General features: G+C 31.1%; 2 protein-coding genes and 1 long non-coding RNA gene across 3 annotated transcripts; all 3 read left to right on the forward strand.

Moving 5' to 3' along the window:
* Positions 1–9,651: 9,651 nt before the first annotated feature.
* Positions 9,652–10,245, forward strand: LOC140885030 (uncharacterized). Its single transcript, XR_012150786.1, has 3 exons — positions 9,652–9,771; positions 9,847–9,936; positions 10,022–10,245. It is a non-coding gene; the product is annotated as an uncharacterized lncRNA (long non-coding RNA).
* A 1,966-nt stretch (positions 10,246–12,211) lies between these two features.
* On the forward strand, positions 12,212–13,461 carry LOC140885204 (E3 ubiquitin-protein ligase RSL1-like). Its single transcript, XM_073292149.1, has 2 exons — positions 12,212–12,899; positions 13,286–13,461. The coding sequence occupies exons 1-2, from the start codon at positions 12,283–12,285 to the stop codon at positions 13,446–13,448; spliced, it is 780 nt and encodes a 259-aa protein (XP_073148250.1). The 5' UTR covers positions 12,212–12,282; the 3' UTR covers positions 13,449–13,461.
* Positions 13,462–18,362: 4,901 nt separating this feature from the next.
* On the forward strand, positions 18,363–21,202 carry LOC140880042 (cysteine protease RD19A-like). The gene is made up of 4 exons (XM_073284096.1): positions 18,363–18,936; positions 19,492–19,611; positions 20,141–20,387; positions 20,696–21,202. Exons 1-4 carry the CDS (start codon positions 18,454–18,456, stop codon positions 20,962–20,964), a joined length of 1,119 nt encoding a protein of 372 aa, XP_073140197.1. The 5' UTR covers positions 18,363–18,453; the 3' UTR covers positions 20,965–21,202.
* The last annotated feature ends 285 nt before the right edge of the window (positions 21,203–21,487 follow it).

A 21,487-nucleotide genomic window follows, 5' to 3' on the forward strand; every position in this document is an offset into this window, starting at 1 on the left:
TGATAAAAATACTCTATCATTCATTTAAAAAATGATAGCTTAATCAAATGATTGAAAAAATTCAAAATATATATCCACAATCAAAATTGAGGAATTTAAAATCCATAATCAAAATTTTATGGAATAAAGATGTAATAACTCAATATATCCTTAAAATATAAAATTTCTCAAATAAGAAAATTTATTACCAAATTGCATAATCAATATCTCATGCAATATATTTACTAATAGATTCACAAAATTTGTAGTTCTTATTTTATATCATCAAAATAATTTATGTGAATCAAAATACATGCTAGAGTTTTTCAAAATCTAGTTTAAACATAAATAATAACTCAATTTGTCTAAAATAAATTAGTTCAATAAATAAATAAAATGGCTTAAAGTTAGTCATATATTAACCCCTTAATATCATCATGCATAGGCTACCATCAATCTATCGTCGTCGTTGCCCAATATAGATGATTATCCAATTCATTGGGTTTAACGTTTATTTTTCTTTTTTGATTGATAGTGTTGCGATCTTACTACCGCACATTCATAATCGTCAATCAATAGCCTATGTATTTCATCATTGAACACCAAGTCGCTATTCATAAAAATAGTGACAAATAATATATTATGCTTCTTCTAGAGCATTAAAAACAAATATATGATTTGAATCGATATCAAGTCAATATTTTTTGATATATATCTCACATATATCTTTAATAATATTTTCTTTGTGATATTTCATTGGCACCAATATATCTCACATATTCATGATATTTCATTGGCACCAATATATCAATTGATTTCATTGTGCTACTTCTAGAACACCAATGAATATATCTTTGTGCTACTTCTAGAGCACCAATGAATATCTCTCATAAATTTGAGTATTGACAACACGTTGTGCTATTCCAATAGCATCAATAAAACGAGAATTATTTTCATTCTCAGTTGGTTACAGCATCGTGCTGATAACGTGTTATAAATTATAATAGAAGTAGAGAGATGAGTAGAGAGAATTAATGAGAGAATAGAGAATTCATATGAATCAATACTCAGGTGCAATTATTATTGAACTCAATCACCCTATTTATAGGAAAAGATTACAAGATACAAATATTTACAAATATTATCTTTACATATTTATCTTGATCACATATCTTTAATAAGATAATCATCTATAAATAATAATATATTTATAACAAAATGGAGTTCATTTAAAAAATAAAATAATGTAACTAGCATTCCCCTATTATTATTATCATCATCATCATTATCACTATCATTATTATCTAAATTCCATATTTTAGCTTAGAGTATGGATGAAAGGCTTTATGAGAACAAGAATATATATGTGATTGTGTACTGTGAGTGTGACAAGCAAAGTATTGCAGGGGCGGAGACAAAAATGTTTAATTTGGTAAGAAAAAAAATTGTTTTGAAAAATATATATATATATAAAGATTAATTATCAATGATGTTGATGAAAAAATTATTATATTGAAATTTTGATAAAAATATAAAGCAACATGTCATACACTTAGAAAATTTTCATATTAAAAACTCCGAAAAGAACTTGTTTGACAAAAAACCAAAAAAAACTATCTTATCACACATGAAATTTATATTATCATAAATTATTCATATCAATACACAATCAGTAGATGAAGGAAATTATAATTTAATTTTAAAATGATTATTTATTGAAACTCATTTGTCTTTACGTTTAGCAATAAATAAAAAAATGTATGTCCTCTAAAAAACATAAAACAAAAAATGTACGTTTTTTTTTTGAATCCATAAAAAATATATGTTGTAACCGGTAATCTGGTATTATCAATATATTACTAATTATTAACTTTTGTCTCGATTTATTTCCCAACCCAATTCAAATGTCACGCTGCAAATTCTAATTTGTATTTGCATTTATTTTTGTGTTATTAAATTTAATAAAAAAATGAAAAATTTTCTTGTAACTATATTGCACGGTCAACTCAACTAATAAAAAAAATTAGAACAAATTTAAAGTTATAAGGTGCCTAGCTAAACTAATGGCCAGTGAGTATTAGAAATTTTGGGCAAAATCTGCCGGGCTAATTGCCCGGTTTTGCCCATATAATACATCCGCCCTTGAAGTATTGTCCGCTTAACCAAGCATCGAGTCTTTCACGAGACGTCGAAATATTAAGATGTTAGGATTTATTTCATCCGTGATATATATAATCGAGTCGGGGGATGTCCATGTGAAGATAAATAAGCTGCAATGAATATATATATATATATATATATATATATATATATATATATATATATATATTATATATATATATATATATAGAGTTCTTTTATTGTGCCCAACTCTATATGCCCAACTCCATGCCCACCATGTACAATATGTGATAAGTCAACTCATCAATTGTGTTGGTCAACTCACATATTGTACATGGTGGGCATGGAGTTGGGCATATGAGTTGGGCACCATAAAAGAACTCTATATATATATATATATATATATATATATATATAGAGTTCTTTTATGGTGCCCAACTCTATATGCCCAACTCCATGCCCATCATGTACAATATGTGATAAGTCAACTCATCAATTGTGTTGGTCAACTCACATATTGTACATGGTGGGCATGGAGTTGAGCATATGAGTTGGGCACCATAAAAGAACTCTATATATATATATATATATATATATATATATATATATAGTGGTGGTCGAAAATGGAGGTAAGATAAATTATGATTCACCGCGTACGTCAATTTCACCCGGGGTGGATTTTGGCAATTCATTAGGTCCCCACACGTTTCCACTAAAGAGAATTAAGATGTTATTATTCCGAGTAAATTTATCTTTTGGCCTCGAAAATATGCACGTACCTACATAGAGTGCATGGCCATGTCAATAAATCAAAATTTTAATTACATCACTTCCCTAAGTTGTAAAGACTCCCATTCGAAGTTGGGGATTCTCGAAGGGGTAATATAATTAATGCAGCTGCTACATAATGGCAAGACGTGTCCAAATGCAATTGTTATTGGTTCATACCTCAGAACGGCAACCGGTTAATAAAGTGATCTCCGGCCTCTTCATTCCAAGGAAAAAGCTTATAAATCCTCAACAAATGAAGCTTATTTAGCACACACACAGGCAATAAAAAAAAAAAAAAAAACTATGGCAAACTCTCATACGCTTCCAATCACAGCCACAGCTCCTCCCGAACCCTCCAGCGCTCCAGGCCAGGGTGAGTATGTACATATCGAGCCAAATTTGCATTTTCGCAAGTATTCGTGTTAATTTTCACAATAATATTGTTCGTATGTAGGTCCCGGACCCCCGGCCAGCGCTCCACCACTCCAGGGTGAGTACGTACATGCATGTCGAGTACTCAATTTTCGCAAGTATTTTGTATTAATTATTTTCACGATGTTCGAATATGTAGGTGCGGGAGGAGTAGTTTCTGGCTCTGCTACACAAGTTGGCTACCAGGCTAGTACTAGGACTGTCGTAGCATCCCACGATCGTACCTGTGATTGTGCAATATTTATTTGCATTTGCTTGTTACTTTCTGCCCTTTGTATTTTCATTTATTTGCTGCACCAAGATCTCAAAATTCGGGGATGCTAAATTATCGTTTCGTTAATTTATAATATGAATGTACTTTGGCCAGATGATCATGGATTAATGGTTTATGTTTCTAAAAATAGAAATAAATGTTTGTTGATAGTCTCTATCCAATGATGCTCAAGTTGATATATGACGACGTTAATTAACATAAGAACTAGCTAGCAACGTTCCTACTAAATTAATATAAATTAATCATTTTTCAATTACATATATTTTTTTAGCGTTTGGGACATGCATGGGAGTCCAGGAAGACAATACATATTTCAAGAACGCAGATATATATCTATGGCGTTTTTAGTAGATTAGAATGAGATTAATAAATTATTATAATGAGTTTGCTAATTAAATGGAAATAAACGTATTTGATTAAATCACTTTGACGACTCAAACAAGAACTGGAATAAACTCTATTTTTTGGGGAAGATTTGAAGATTAAAAGTTATTAATAGAACTGTTATGTACGTATATAGCCAGTAGCTTGTGAATTGGAGATTCATTGATTTATTGTTGATTACAGGGGCGGATCCAGGATTTAAAATTTGGGGGGGCCGCATATGAAATGATAGCAACGTGCGGCAAGATCGAAGCTACCAATTTCCAACTAGTACTATTAGTTTCGCTCTTTTGACTTGTGTTTTATGCATTATTTTCTTAAAAATTTTTGTTTGAGTGTGAGATAGAAAGAAAAAAAATTGAAAAAAAAAATTTGTTCAAGGGCCACAATGATCTTGTCATATTAAATGGTTTATTAAAATATATATACATACTTTATAAAAAAATTCATATATAATATTAAAAAATTTTAAAATTTTCGGGGAGGCCGTGGCCCCTGGGTCCCCATGTAGATCTGCCCCTGCTTGATTATACAATTTATTATATCTACACTATATTATCTTAATCCCAAATACTAATAAACAAAAAATAAAAGATTCATACTATATATAGCTTGCAATCTGATGCCCGGAGCTCTAATGTAAATTCGGATCGATTTTGAGAAGCTAATGCATGCAATCTTTTTTTAAAAAAATAAAAATATATAATAATAATAATAATAATAATAATAATAATAATAATAATAATAATAATAATAATAATAATAATATATGTGATATCTTTACATTAAAAAACTCCCACGAGAAGATGATGTAATAATAATATATGTGATATCTTTACATTAAAAAACTCCCACGAGAAGAAGATGTCATGAAAAAGTGCAGCATATGTTTTAGTAGATTAGAATGAGATTAATAAGTTAGTAAGAGTTGATGGAACTGGATTATAAACTATTTTTTGGGGGAAGATTTTGAATATTAGGTGGTGTTGATACAGCTGTTATGTAGCTTGTCAATTGGATATTCATTTATTTATTGTTGAGATAATCTTATCTCATCTAGGTGATTATACAATTTATTTATTATATCGATATTATCTTATCTTAATCCCAAATAACTAATAAACAAAAAAAATAAAAGAATCTTATACTAAACATGCATTTTTAAAAATTGTTATATATTACCACATAGAAAACCGTGGGAAACAATATTACACGTGGCCGTTACCTTCCACCTGTAAAATATAATAATTTGTATGCATTGATATTTGATCTTGGTGTATTAATTTTTCACTTTGTCAAAAAGTTTTAGGCCCTATATATATCACATGCCGTATTCAATGTTTTGCATGTCTTGAATATGTTTTCAAGTTTCAAGTGTGAGTAGCCAAAGTCAAGGCTAATTAATGCATGAAATGCTTGACCTAAATTATTGATCACATATTCACATTTGTATTTTATTGTGTTTTGTAAGTCATTGCCTAGATAAAAGAAGGTGAGAGATGTGAAGAAGAATAAGAAAGAAAAATACAATTCATTTCTCCAATTCTTTCGTTGTGATGCATGTAGACATATACATTTTTTGTTTTAAATAATTTGTGTAAACAATTTAAATTTGAGAAATGTTTTTGAAAATAATTTTTATTTTATGGTGATATTATTGTTTAAAATTCAAAAATATAAATAAAGATCAAAATAAAATTTATGAGGATAAAATTGGGTGGATTGCATTTTTACCCACTGTATTATCACTTAAGAACATATACCCCATATGTAATATATATTGTCTTATTAACCTTTGTGTTTTTAAATTAGGTGCATATTAGTCCCTATGGTGGTGCTTGTTTTCTCACGCGCATGAATTGGAGATTTTAATACCAAATATTTGAAATATTATATTTTTTTAGGATTGGAGAAATCCAAAGTAAAAGGAAAACTAGAAAACCAAGATTTTTTAGGGGAAAAATCAATTTCCCCTTTTAATGAATCTGGAGTTTTCTGTTATTTAACTTTGGTTCATATGAAAGTTTTTTTTTTCGAATAAGAACATAAAAATATTAATAAAGGATAATTTGAAAATGGGAAACGGCTGCCAACTTTTAAAAGAATGAGAATTTTAACTTTTTCTACTAAAATAAGGATTTGGTTTTTTGAATTATATATAGAAGTATATCCTAGTATAAAAAGAAAAGAGAGCATACGAGACAAAATAAACATAATTCTATGTTTTTATGTGTTGAAAATAGTGTTAAGAATGTCCAAGATCCATGAAAAAGAAGAAAAAAAACTACGAGATTAGTTTTTCTAAAAATAAATTTGTTTTGTCAATTTTTTAATTCATAATTACTATATATTCATATGTTCGATTTTTAATTTATCAAATTATTATATAATCACTTACGTTGTAGTTCAAAATAAAAATTTTGAACAATATATGTTATGATGAAATTCATTGTATATATATGTGTGTTAAAAATAAATATATTTTCGGTTACAAAGAATTTATAGAGAAATGCATGGTTGGATTGCACTGATACTACAGTGATTATCTATCTATCCAGTGATTAAATGGTTACATTTTTTATGGATGAAAAATTAAAATAGACTTCATTTTTTACTTTTTATTCTATAAATAAATAAACAAACAATAATAATATTCTTCTTTCTCTTAAATTTGTTTGAAATAAAAAAATTAAAAAAAGCTTATTATAGTTGCTACTTTTATTATTATTATTTTTTTATCTTAAAAGTATATGTACGATTTCTAAGTGATATCACTACAACAAAAAAAGCCGATTTGCGACACTCAAAATCATTGCAAAACCGTCACCAATATGAAATTAATGATGGTTCTTTATGACGTTATTTGCAATAAATAGTAATGTAAAATATTGAAAATGTACAATTTTTTTTCAACCCCAAATTTTTATATAATTAGCACATGTATCCCTTCATATGAGTGATTGTTGCGCACAAGTCCCTCATGCGACTGACAAACATTTTGATTTTTTGCACCAAATACCACTATAAAATATTAAAAATACATGTTTTACCACTTGAAAGTATAATTTTTAAATCTATTCAACTCATAATACACAATTTTTATTAAGATCTAATTATAAAATATTTACCAAACATTTTCGTTTTATTAATTTTTATTTTTATTTCAAATTTATTATTCTTAATTAATTTGTTTCTAAAAAAATATTATTACTTTATCTTGCTATCATAATTTATTAAATTCACTTCGTGTTTCCAACTTCTCGATTAAACATGCATATTCATAAGCAAGGAATTAAATACCTAAAATTAACAAAATATTAAACCAAAATGATAAGTTCATGCATATTACTTTTCGTGAAAATGCATTACACAATTTTCAGTAAATAATAATACACAATTTTTATTAAGATTCAATTATAAAATATTTATCAAAAATTTCATTTTACTAATTTTTCATTTTATTTAAATTTATTATTCTTTATTAATTTTTTTCTAAAAAATATTATTATTTTATCTTGCTATCATTATTTTATTAAACTTTCTTCGTGCTTCTAACTTCTCTATTAAACATGCATTCATAAATAAAGATTTAAATAACTAAAATTACCAAAATGATAAGTTCATGCATATTACTTTTAAATTTAGGACTATATATTTTTGAACCAAAATATAAATTTTTCGAGAAGATGCATTGCAAAATTTGTAGTAAATAATAACACACAATTTTTTATTAATATCCAATTATAAAATATTTATCAAAATTTTTCATTTTACTAATTATATTTTATTTAAATTTATTATTCTTAATTAATTTGTTTCTAAAAAATATTTTTACTTTATCTTGCTATCATTATTTAAACTTACTTTGTTTTCCAATTTCTCCATTAAAAATGCATTCATAAAACAAAGATTTAAATATCTAAAAGTTCCAAAATATTGAACCAAAATAATAAGTTCGTGCATATTACTTTTCGATTTTGAACCATATAGTTTGAACCAAAATCTAAATTTTTCGAGCATTCCCCTATTATTATTATTATTATTATTATTATTATTATTATTATTATTATTATTATTATCATCATCATCATCATCATTATTATGTAAACCATATTATAGCTTAGAGTATGGATGAAAGGCTTTACGTGAACAAGAATATGTGATCGCGTACCGTGACTAGCAAAGTATTATACGCTTAACCAAACATCAAGTCTTTCTCGAAAGATCGAAACATTTTGATGTTAGACTTCATTTCATCCGTGATATAATCGAGTACGATCGGGGGATGTCCATGTCAAGAAAAATAAGCAATGACGATATATATATATAAGTATATAACACAATAGTGATAGCATCGAACAAGCTGGTTTGATCTGTACGTGAAGCCTTAGAATTATATATTATACAAACTAAGGCTGGTATACCGTACCGAAATACCGGAATTTTGGCATATCGTACCAAAATGTTTTCGATATACAGACATTTTTTCGGTGTACCGAATTTTTTTTTGATATCTATACGGTATCAATATGAATTTTTTTTGTACCAAAGTTTCAAAATTTTACTATCGGTATCAGTATGAATTTTTTTCATACCAATATTTGTAGTAAGGTATACCGAAAAACCATCCCTATTACAAACAAATAGAGAAAAACAAAGTGTGTATTTTTAAAAGGGAAAATGAGTTTTTTAGTCCAGTAACTTTACTCCTTTTGAGTTTTGATCCAATAACTTTTTCGATGTAAGTTTTGGTACACTAACTTTGCATTTTCAGTGTTTTTTGGTCCAACTGAATACGTGTCAGCTTCTGATTGGTCCACATTATCATTTTGGACCAATCAGAAGTTGACACGTATGCAGTTGAACCAAAAAACATTGAAAATGCAAAGTTAGTGTACCAAAACCCACATCCAAAAAGTTAATGAACAAAAACCAAAATATTGACAAGTTAATGGACCAAAAAATTTATTTTCCCTTTTTAAAATATGTATTTTTTTGTTAAAAGCAAAAAAATTCGATTTTTTTAAAAGTAAATTTTAACATTGGAAGGATTTAGCTTACAACCACTGATAATTCTGCTCATGGTCTCAACTCTCATGCCACATTATTGCTTGGATAGATATTCATCGGTAAAGTAATAAAGGTGGTCGAAAATGGAGGTAATATTTAAGCTCACCGTGTCAATTTCAACTGGTGGATTTTGGTAATTCATTAGGATTTAGGCATGCATGAGTCCCCACAAAATGTATGAGGACCATGTCCAATAAAGGGTATATGATTATTATTCCCGAGTGAATTTTACGCGGTTTAAAATCTTTTAGGCCTCCAAAACACAATGCGTCGTGGGCTTCACGTCCAATATATATATAAATGGTAAAAGTTATCAATCCGAGTAAATTAATTTCACGCGGTTTAGTAAAGTGTTGGCCTCGAAAATGTGCACGTATGTACATAGAGTGCATGGCCATGGCAATAACTCAAAATTTGACGTCACTTTTCTAATTTGGAAATACTCCCATTTGAAGTTTGGGATTCTTGAAGAAGGGGGGGGGGGGGGGGGGGGGGATATAATTGTATTAATGCACTTGCTATTAATGTTTCATACCTCAGAACGGCAAAGTGCTGGTCAACAAAGTCTTCTCTCTTCATCCCACGGAAAGCAGCTTATAAATCCCAACACATGAAAGCTTAATGCTAACACACAGAGGCAAAAATAAAGAGAAAAAAAAAAAAACAAAACAAAACTATGACAAACACTCATACGCTTGAAGCCACGGCTCCTCTCGAACCCTCCGGTGCTCCAGGCCAGGGTGAGTATGTACATATCGACTCGAATTTGCATTTTCGCAAGTATTCCTATTAATTTTCACGATTTTGGAATGTAGATGGTGGAGGGGTAAAAATTATGGCAGAATCTCATGCGGTAACAATCACATGTCCTCCTCCCGGACCCCCCGCCGGCGCTCCACCCCAAGGTGAGCACATGCATGTCGAGTCAAATTTTGCTAAACATTTTAGCAAGTATTCGTATTAATTAATTTTCACAATGTTGGAATGTAGTAATTGCGGGAGAGGTCTCTGCTACACGAGTTGGCTACAAGGCTAGTACTTGGATTGTCGTAGCATTCGAAGCTCATCCCATTGCTCGTGCAATTCTTTTCGTTGGCTTCTTTGTTTTTTTCATTTGGATGTTAATTTATTGGCTGAACCAATCTCTCTAAACTCAGTAGGGACTCTAAAATTATCGTTTCGGTTAATTATATATATAAATGTTTGGCCAGATATGATCATGAATTCATTGTTTTTGTCTCCGACGGCCATATTTATTTTATTATGAAAAAAATAGAAATAAATGTTTGTTCATAGTCTCTATCCAACAAGGAATCTAACATAAGAATTGAACTAGCAACCTAATAAATAAATCATTTTTCAATTAAATATTTTGTAGCGTTTGGGACATGGAAGTCCAGAAAGACAATATTTCAAGAGGGCAGATATATATCTATATAGCTTTTTCAGTATATTAGAAATTTATAATGAGATTAATAAATTATTTAGAGTTTGCTAATTAATGGAAATAAATTTATTTGATTAAATCGCTTTGACGACTCGAACAAGAACAGGATCGAATTAATAAACAATTTTTTGGGGAATTAAAGAGTTTGAAGATTAATTAGAAGGTGTTGATAGAACTGTTATGTAGCTGGTCAATTGGAGATTCATTGATTTATTGTTGAGATAATATGATCACGATATCTCTTATCTCATCTTGGTGATTATACGATTTATTATTAATATATCTATACTATCTTATCTTAATCTCAAATAACTAATAAACAAAAAAAAAATAAAAAACTCTTATACTAAACATGCATTTTTAAAAATTGTTATTACCATAAAGAAAACCATATTGGGAAACAATATTACACAATCGAGGCCGTAACCTTCCACCTTCCACCTGTAAAATTTAATGATTTGTATGCATTTGTCTTCTTGTATAATTAATTTGTTTACGTTGTGAAAAAGCTTAGGCTATGTATCACATGCCATATTCAATGTTTTTTCTTTAATTTGTGTTTAAGTGTGAGTAGCCAATTAGGTCAAGGTTAAATATTAATGTATGAAATGCGTGATCCAAAATTTAAAATGATTGTAACTTGGATGCAGATGTGAGTTCATCGACACTCTTGTAATTCCAATATCTCGTTTCGCCACATGCTTTTGATTCAAAGTGTAGATCTTTCAATCTTCCTATTTAGGACTTTCATTATAATTCCCTGGAAAAATGGAACAATACACATTCTATATTTTCGTTATTTTTTGGGGTTTGTTATTGATTAAATTAAATTAAATATAATATCATGGTATATGTGTTTGTTTATTGTTCAAATGCTAATTTTACATTGGCCGTTAATTTTTTTCCCAGTCGCTAACTAGTTAATTCCTACATTATTGGTTGGATGATATGCCAAGTAATTTTCGGGATAAAAAAAAAACTGGTTAATTCCATTGTATTGTAGAATCAAACCTGTTTTTAGTGTCCTCAAATTAGGGGTGTCAATTCGGTTGGGTTCGGGTCGGGTTGACGAAATTTTTTTAAAAAAATTTCTCAACCTGAATCCGAACCAATCGGGTTAACGGGTTGTGTTGAGTTTTGACACCCCTACCCCAAATAGCATGATTCTCCCTTACTTTTTTTTTTTTTTTTTTTAATTTGATACCGTTTACTCCCTACTACACCCATTCAGTGGGTGTTAATGCTGACTGCTGAGCTCCTCATAAAAATAATTTAATTTTTTTTTAAGGATTGCAGACCGAATGTTTTGTAAAATTTTACTTAAATAATTACATACAATAATAACATAATTAAAATATTCTACAAGATAAATTTTTTTATCATATACTAGTGTCTCTGTGTACGTGATAGCCGTGATGCACACATACACATTACATTTTTTGTTTAAAAAATTTAAATTTGAGAAATGTTTTTGATAAATAATTTATTTTATGGCGATATTATTGTTTGAAATTCAGAAATATAAATAAATATCAACACAAAATTTATCAGGATAAAATTTGAAAGGTGAAAAAATAAGATCTAATAAGTTATATTGTTGGAATATTGTCTTTGCATATATTTTTGTAGTGATCGAATGATAATCTAAAAATTTAATGATATATTAGATAGATAAAGATAAGTAAAGACTTTTATAAATTTAAAATAATTTTGAAGGTAAACAAAAATATTTTAGTATGATTAAATTCATTATATATATATGTGTGTTCTTCGGTTCCGAAGAATATAGAAACAGAGTTGAGCCATGGAAAACCCTACTAAAGGGGCCAATAATCGGCCGCCTTCCACTACAGCTCACCATGCACAAGTGCAACACCAGCAGGAGGATGAATTCACATGCGAAATATGTACCGAGACGACGTCGCTTCCCAACAAATTCAGAAATGGCGACGTTTGCGCGCACCCCTACTGCACCGACTGCGTGATCAAGTACATCGGCGTCAAGCTCGGGGACGAAAACACGGGACACATCAAATGCCCGGCTCCCGACTGCGATCACACGCTCGACCCCCTCGCTTGCGCCCCCATCGTCGGCCGTCCCCTATTCTTACGATGGTGTGACGTACTCTGCGAGTCGGCGATTAAGGGTTGGGAAAGGTGCTATTGCCCGCATAGAGATTGCAATGTTACGATTTTAAACGAGTGTGGTTGGAAATTGAGAGTCTCCAAGTGCCCGCAGTGCAAGAGGTGGTTTTGCTTTCGGTGTAAAACGGTTTGGCACACGATGATTTCATGTGAAGAGAAAAGGGAAGCTGCTGAGCCAGGTTTGAGAGAGCTGGCGGCGCGGAAGCATTGGCAGAGGTGTCCCTCTTGCGGGCAATACGTCGAACGGTCGTGGGGCTGTCATGTTGTGAGATGCAGGTAAGTCCTATCGCTTGGCATATTTGCACGTATGTATTTTGGTTAGTACGTTATTAGGTTTATTTACAGGGTTAATTAATTAATTTCCTCCTATACCTTTTACTATCCACCCAAATTAGGGATAACAATTTTCCGGGATGGTGACGGGTATAATTCAGGGGCGGGGATGGGACGGCAAACCCGTTCCCGCCCCATTGCCATCCCTAACCCAAATGAATGGAATGAAATTGAAATTGTATCTTTAATAAGATATTTGGGTATAATATGAATATCACGGAAATGGGAATGGGAATAAAAACTGTTTTTGGTTTAGCAAACTTGAATGAGCTAGCGAGATAAGGAATTAATACATAATCGATTTGAAACTGGTGTACGTTTGAATGCAGATGTGGGAGAGATTTCTGCTACAACTGTGGAAGGCCAATTTATCAACATTCTTGTACTTGTGGAGGAAGCCCACGTGAGATTATAGATCTGTTATTTATTTTGTTTCTAGTTTTAGCTTTGATAATTTTGATCCCATTTGGGGCGCTTTATATGTTATCTTAATATGTTATCTTAATATGAGAAAGAAGAGAATAATGGATCATTTTATTTTTTACATTTAGTTGTGTAAGTTTACAATATTAACCTCTTATTGGCTGTTCCTTTTCTTAAGTATGTTTTATAATGACCCTCAATTCCTAAACCAGATTACTTTAATTATATATCTAAAACAATTTAATTCTATGTCAGTATATTCAGAAATATATATATATATATATATATATATAATTTAAAATTAAAACTATTATAATCTAATTAATCTATTTGCTATTTTTATTTTCTCTTAATATATATATGTATTACTTCTATTTTTCAGATCAAGTGATATTTCGTTCCTTTTATAATTCATCATGTGACACACGTCTTCTAAGTTTTTTTTTTTAAATTTTAATTTCTTCCTATTAAGTATCGCGGATCATTATCCGTGAGACGGGTAAAAATAATATTTTTTCATAGGTTATAACCCAAATATGAGATCCATATCACAAAATGACCCGTAAAACCGTCTCACATAAGTATTTGTGTTAATTCTAATATCCAATAAAAATAAATACGGATCGGAGACTATCGGATATTAGCATCTAAAAATAAAAATGTCGTTAACTTTTACCATTAAAATCATTTGTGAAACTATTCTTTAAAAATCGAGCCTATATTAATTATTTTTAATATTTTGTGTATATCAACATAAATTTGCTAGATCGATATAGTAAAAATAGTAGCTTTATTGTGTAAAAAATATACGACTTTAATCGCTAGAGGGTATATTATATATTTTGTAGAGATAATATATATAATAGAACTTAATTTTAATCTCAAATTTTAATTTGTTTCACATTTTAGCCTCAACTTGTTAAATTAAAATTTTTGACACCCCAGATTATCAAGTATTTTAAATTAAATAAAAAATGACCAAAATTTATTTATACCCCTCTAAAAATAGATATAATTTAGTTAGTTTATTTTATATTAGTTTGGTTAGTTTGTTTTATATTTACACAACGAAAGGGTTATGACTAACTTTCTAAGTATGGAATTTTTGTTATCATACTAAGGCACCGTTTGGTTTGAGTGATAGGATAAGTAATTCATAGATAAGTAATATAATATAAATTAAAAATAAATAAGAAAAAATAGTTAATACATTATTTGATTTGATGGATAGATTATAATTTATTTGATTTAATTGATGTAAAATTATTAATTAATAAATAGATAAATAATATGACGAAAATAAGGCGAAATTGATTGGGATAAGTTATACATAGATTAATAATACATCAAACCAAACAATGCCTAAACATATTACATTAAAGTGTTTTGGTGAAAGTAGAGATATTTTTATCTATAATTCAAATGATGGAGTTAGTTAAAGGATTAGTGTATTATCATATAGTAAAAAAATATAAGCAATTATATCTATATCTTATGTGTGTGCATGCACGCATTCGCATTTGTGTATTATAATGAATAAGGGAGCTAAAGATAATACTTTATCTTCATAAAATCAAAAAATATAATAAAGAAATATATTTTAATAAATTTTTGTTTATATATAACTATCATATCTTAATAAAATATTTATTTTATCTATTTGTTTCAAGCTAGATGGGGAGAACCGACTCCATTTTCTGTGGTGCAGGATCTTTTTACCATCGCCCCCCGCGTTTCTGAAGCTTCGCTCATTAACCAAATCACCTTGTTGAAATTTATATAGTATTTAATGATAATTATTATGGATTTCAAGTTCATTTAGTAATGTTGTTATTTGAAATACATGCAATAATTTATATAAATAACGAGTAAATAATTAGGTATGAATTTAAGATTTGATATATTATCTCACGTTAATAATAAAACTACAATTAAAATCGATGGATTTTAAATACTCCTATTCCATTATCTTCATCTTCAAAAAAAAAACAAAAGCTAAATTTTCCATTCATAACTTAAATTATATATAATCTAATATTACTTTAAAATAATTAAGATATACTAAAACAATTACTTAAAATTACAGTTAATGAGGCCCTTAATTAGCTTGGTTGAAGGTATGGATTTCTAAGAGGTAATTTTCGAGTCCGATTCCAAATGGTAATAAAGTACTTCAATGAAGACCATCATTAACCCGGAATTGTTTCACTCGTAGACAAGTAAACGAAGTTGGGTTGTTCACAAATCACAATCTTGCTATGGTGTCTTGTTTCTATTAGAATGGATACTCCAAGATTTGATATTATTTGATTTGATTTGATTTTATTCAACTTATAATTAGTCTGTAGATATCATTTATATTAGGAAATTATAGGCAGCAAAGTGTGTATAAATGTTTACCTCTTGTGTATAATAAAATTATCAATTCAGTGCCAATTCTATATGGTATCAGTATCACCTTTGGCTCACGCCCATCAAGTCTGAATCTTCATATTCATTGTTTCCACATCTAGACTTTTAATTTCCTCCAGGTTTTATTTATGATGTTTTGAATTAAGATTGTAATTCTCTTGGTTCTTAATAATATTAAAATTGCAGTTAAAATATAATATATCAAATTTATAACTTAATTATAAAGGGCGAATATAAATACATTATTACAAATAATAAAAGAGTAAAAGAGTAAATAAGACAACAAATACGCGTCGCGTGAACATATAATATTTATATATTTAAAAAATTAATTTTACTTTATTAATTTAATTTATGTTAAGATTATTCATCAAATCATGAAATATCTTCCTCCCAAAAAAACACAATCAATCCATACAAACGCAACCTAAGTTTCTCTATAACATAGATGAAAGAGATGAGCTGTTGGGGGGAGAAGTCATCAAATTAGGAGTTTGTTGATAATATTGTTACTTGGCTCGTCCACGGGAGATTCTTTGATTATTGTTAAGATAATAATACGATCAAATCATTTTTTTTTTTTTTTGAAGTCATAATACGATCAAATCTAATCTCAATGGTCACATAACTAGTTTCCTTTTTTTGTGTTCGTATCTCCAAAAAAACAAATGGGAAACAGCAATGCTCGTGGCCATAATCCACCCGTACCTCGCCCTGCACAAGAACTGAAACTTCGCCGCGAAGATGAAGTTCAAGAATTCACCTGCGAAATCTGCATCGAGCCCATGTCGAACCCCGCATGTATTGTTAAATGTGGACCTTCAGATCTATCATGGATAATATCTGTAAAGGTAAGTTGAAATAAACCTGTACGTAATAGTCGTTCATTAACATAGAATTTCTCCTATATTGTTGGATTATTGTTAATGATTAAATCATAAAAATGCAGATGTGGCATCAGTTTCTGCTACAATTGTGGAAACCGAGTTCATCAACATTGGTGCCGTTGCAAACCTCCATCGGTGGGCGAGGCTTTGTTTGACTTTACTTTTGCGATTATAGCTATAGCATTTGTTGTTGGTTGGGGTTGTTTATTATTTTGGTCGGCTGTTTGTTGTAAATAATTTTGACTTCTTTTGTTAACTTCGGTGATCTAGAAATTTTCTGATTCGTTTTTTTTTTTTCCCATATCACATTGTGGGTTTAATTATGATTGAAAAAAAAAACATTTGATAATTTAGTATATTGAATATTAGGTATGATAGTAATTAAACATGGATCATTTGCATTCCCGTCGAATGATACGATAAAATATCATTTCCGTCTTCCTCGTGATTTTCTACCATTTTCCTGTCATCCACGATTTCCTAGCTAACTCTATTATTATTATTTTTTAAAATAATAATAAGAAGCCATGAATCAGGCTAGGGGTGCAAACGAACCGAATCGAGCCGGATAATGGTAAAATTTTAAGGCTCGAACTCGAATAAATCAGGCTAGGGGTGCAAACGAACCGAATCGAGCCGGATAATGGTAAAATTTTAAGGCTCGAACTCGAATAAATCAGGCTAGGGGTGCAAACTAACCGAATCGAGCCGGATAATGGTAAAATTTTAAGGCTCGAATTCAGCTCGATAAGAGTATATTCGAGTTCGAGCTCGATTCGAAGTTCGATAATTTCAAATATTTTGGCTCGAGCTCGGCTCGAAATGAAGTTCGAGTTCGACTCGAAATATTCGAACCTATTCGTGAACTATTCGGAGATTATGGTTCGAAAAGCTCAAAATTTTCGAAAAAAGTTCTAAGTGTATATATATTTATTATATAATTATATTATATTAATTAAATATTAAGGTTCGCGAACTATTCGGGAACTATCGAACAGTATAATTTCGGCTCGAGCTCGGCTCGAAAAAAAGTTCGAACATGTTCGAATTCGGCTCGAGTTCGATAAGCTCGAATACGAATCAAATATTTATCGAGCGGACTCGTAAAACTCACGAATATGTTCAGTTCATTTGAATCCCTAAATCAGGCCATTTAATAATTATTAATAGCATGCTGATAAAATGGGCCGCCATTTTTCAGCCCATGTTCGTTTTTTGGATCATTGTCGCAGCCCATGTTGGTATTTAATTTAAGAGTTAAGCTGAAGTTTGTCTCCAGTCTTTATGTGAACAAAAAATGTATTTGTACTCTCCACAAAAAATGTTTCTGCACGAGCCCATATCTATTTTCTCGAATGTAAAAAAATATCGTACAATTTTCTATTGTAGAAGCAATTCCAAATACTACATGTATTTGAATTCCATGCGATGGTGCATATCTAGCAAATTGAAACTGGTGGAACCAAATCATTAGGGGAAATAAAACCAAATGATGGAACCAAATCATGATGTCATAGATGATATCTTAAAACAATATTTTTTAATTAAAATATGTGATGATATTTTCTTTTAAAATTGGGGACCAGGATGTGATGTCTTTTTCTTTTCTTTTCTTTTCTTTTTTTCCTTCAAAATTTGGTGGGATAATATATAATAATAATCAATAATATTATAATGTGTGGCTTAAACGTACAAGCAAGCCCAAGCTTACTTCTTCTCTATACATTCTCTCTAAAGGTAGTTGACCTTTACTTTTATCTTCGAGAGAATTCTTCATGGCTCCACGCTTCGTGCACCTCTTGTTGGCTGCTACACTCGTCGCGGCGTCGTTTTCTTGTATCCTCGCCGGCGGTGATGACATCCACGGGAGTGGCGACGACTTGCTGATCCGTCAAGTCGTCGATCTCGGCAACGACGGCGAGAAAGCGCCGCTCGACGCCGATAATCACTTCGAGCTCTTCAAGAGGAAGTTCGGAAAGACCTATGCAACGCAGGAGGAGCACGATCACAGGTTTTCCGTGTTTAAGGCTAATTTGCGCCGCGCGAGGCGCCATCAGAAGCTCGACCCTTCCGCCGAGCACGGCGTCACTGCGTTCTCGGATCTCACTCGCTCTGAGTTCCGACGTCAGTTACTCGGAGTGAATCGGAGACTTCGTCTCCCTGTTGACGCTCACAAGGCTGAGATACTGCCGACGAACGACCTTCCGACTGATTTTGACTGGAGAGATCACGGTGCCGTCTCACCGGTTAAAAATCAGGTACTTGTCAAGTTTTTTGTTGAAATTGATGAACATGATGTTGAATACTTCAATTATTTGTTCAGCTGTGAGAATACATTTCTTCCTTGCCTATTCGACATGGGAGTATATGTTTTGGGGAACGATTTTGCAATTGTATTCACGCGAGCTTATTGGAAGGCAGTATCTATGTTTTCCGAATATAACTTTTTACAGCTTAGCTTGCTGTTGGTTATATTGAGTTTTAGGATTGGTATGGCTCTGATAAAATGATACTTTTTATGGCTGGGCTTGCTGTTGGTTGTATTGAGTTTTAGGACACTACTATGGCTCTGATGAAATGATGGAAAGTAAGTGAATATTCCACCGGATTGCCAATAACATTTTTGTGGAGACATAAATTGAAGAATCTGCTTAAATTTATTAGCTATGCAATTGTTTGTTTCCCATGTATCTTACCTACTAGAAATAATCATGGCATTGACATCAATTTACAGATTTACATGATGATCATCAAAAAAAATTTATGACTCCGAGAAGTATTTAGATCTGGTAATTTTGAATGGTGATATTTAGGGTACTTGTGGATCGTGCTGGTCATTCAGCACAACAGGAGCATTAGAAGGTGCAAACTATCTGGCAACGGGGAAACTTGTGAGTCTTAGTGAACAGCAGCTTGTTGATTGCGACCATGAGGTTAGAATCTCCATTATTACTTTTATATTTCATCATCTGAATGAAGTTTGGTATTGGAAAATAGTGGATTGGTGCTTATTAGTCTTGTATATTGTATTTCATGTTTTTGGTTCTCTCTTTTGAGCTTGATGTTGCATACTCATAAAATTGATACCATAGTTTTTGTTATATATTTCTAGTTAAATGTTGAAGAATATTAGGTTTTCTGTGAAGCTCATCGGACAGCAGACCTAAACTTTGTACCTACTTATATTGAATTCTGTTTTCAATGTAAAGGTTTGGATCATTTCCTTTTATTGGGAAAATGTGGATGTAGGTGGATCAATCACCAGGGGCATCTGGGTTTTAGACATGAGGAGATATCCAATGATTGTTCACTAAGAGGACTTAGAACTTGATGTTTCTCGAAATCTAATTCTTTGTAGTTGCTCCCACTTGTTGGATGTTTAGGATTTTTTGGTGCTTTAAATCAATCTACATACATGTCTTAACTCCCTTTAACCGTATCAATCGAGCTTTTGCTTTGCAGTGTGATCCAGAAGAAAAAAATTCATGTGACTCTGGTTGTAATGGTGGATTGATGAATAGTGCATTAGAATACGCACTTAAATCTGGAGGGCTCATGCGAGAAGCGGACTATCCATACACTGGCACTGACCGTGGAGCCTGCAAGTTTGACAAGAGCAAGATCGCAGCAAAGGTTGCCAACTTCAGTGTTGTGTCACTCGATGAGCAACAAATTGCTGCAAATCTGGTCAAAAATGGCCCTCTTGCTGGTATTTCTTCTCTCTGTATGTGGTTTACTTTAACATTATTATTGAGCACGATTTAAGATATGATTTTGGAATAAGAGTTATGAACTCTTTTACCTAGATACGTTTAAAAACATATATCTAGTTTGCCTATTGCCACTTTCATGTGTAGGCGGCACCTTTGACGAAAACTGAGTTTTTTTTTCCCTTTTTTTTGATAACTCATAAATACTGAAGCCTATTTACTGAATGTGTTAAATGATTACCTTGGTTTATGGAGTTCTAGCTCTACTTTTTTTCCTTGTGATGGCACTTGTATATCTCGAATGCAGTGGCTATCAATGCAGCTTTCATGCAGACATACATTAAGGGAGTGTCGTGCCCGCTGATATGCTCTAAAAGGATTGATCACGGTGTGTTGTTGGTTGGATATGGTGCAGCCGGATACGCACCAATTCGGTTCAGGGAGAAATCATATTGGATCATCAAGAATTCTTGGGGAGAACACTGGGGAGAGAAGGGTTATTATAAAATCTGTCAAGGACACGATATTTGTGGAGTGGATTCCTTGGTTTCCACTGTTGCAGCTGTTAAGACTTGATAACATCTCACAGTAGGATACCAATTGCTGTTTGCTTCTCAGCTCTGAACATAAAGTAAGTGCCTGTATTTTATGAAGAATCCACTCGGGTCGACATACCCGATACCAAAAACTTATTTATCTATGTAATGGTGTCTGCCAAAAACTCCATTTGTAAATGCTTAAAAAAAAACCAAAAATGTTTTAAAATTTGAAGAATAAGAAGAAAGTGTCTTGATAGATGACACAAATTATTGTATCTATGTTATTAGCTTTGTGTTCCGCTTATTTATCTATTTTGTATGCTCTTTAAATTGGTTTGACCGTGGAGTATCTTTCCTTTGTTTTTTCTCGATCCTGTTGTCCATTCATTTACATTTTTGGAACAATTACATCGGGTGAAAAAAGGTTGGTCCAAATCCAAAGGACGAAAGCATATCTCGTCTCAAAATGTAGATGCCAAACACGTAAATCGCACTTGTGCGTCCATTTAGATTGTTCTCTCCTAGGACACAAAAACAATGGAAATTTATACGCCAATTGA

The sequence above is a fragment of the Henckelia pumila genome, chromosome 2 (assembly GCF_033568475.1).
Source record: "Henckelia pumila isolate YLH828 chromosome 2, ASM3356847v2, whole genome shotgun sequence".
Lineage (NCBI taxonomy): Eukaryota > Viridiplantae > Streptophyta > Magnoliopsida > Lamiales > Gesneriaceae > Henckelia > Henckelia pumila.

Coding starts and splice junctions, on each gene's coding strand:
- LOC140885204 (XM_073292149.1), top strand. CDS start 12,283: ATGGAAAACCCTACTAAAGGGGCCAATAATCGGCCGCCTTCCACTACA. Junction 12,900..13,285: donor TGTCATGTTGTGAGATGCAG/GTAAGTCCTATC, acceptor GTTTGAATGCAG/ATGTGGGAGAGATTTCTGCT.
- LOC140880042 (XM_073284096.1), top strand. CDS start 18,454: ATGGCTCCACGCTTCGTGCACCTCTTGTTGGCTGCTACACTCGTCGCG. Junction 18,937..19,491: donor TCTCACCGGTTAAAAATCAG/GTACTTGTCAAG, acceptor GGTGATATTTAG/GGTACTTGTGGATCGTGCTG. Junction 20,388..20,695: donor CAAAAATGGCCCTCTTGCTG/GTATTTCTTCTC, acceptor TCTCGAATGCAG/TGGCTATCAATGCAGCTTTC.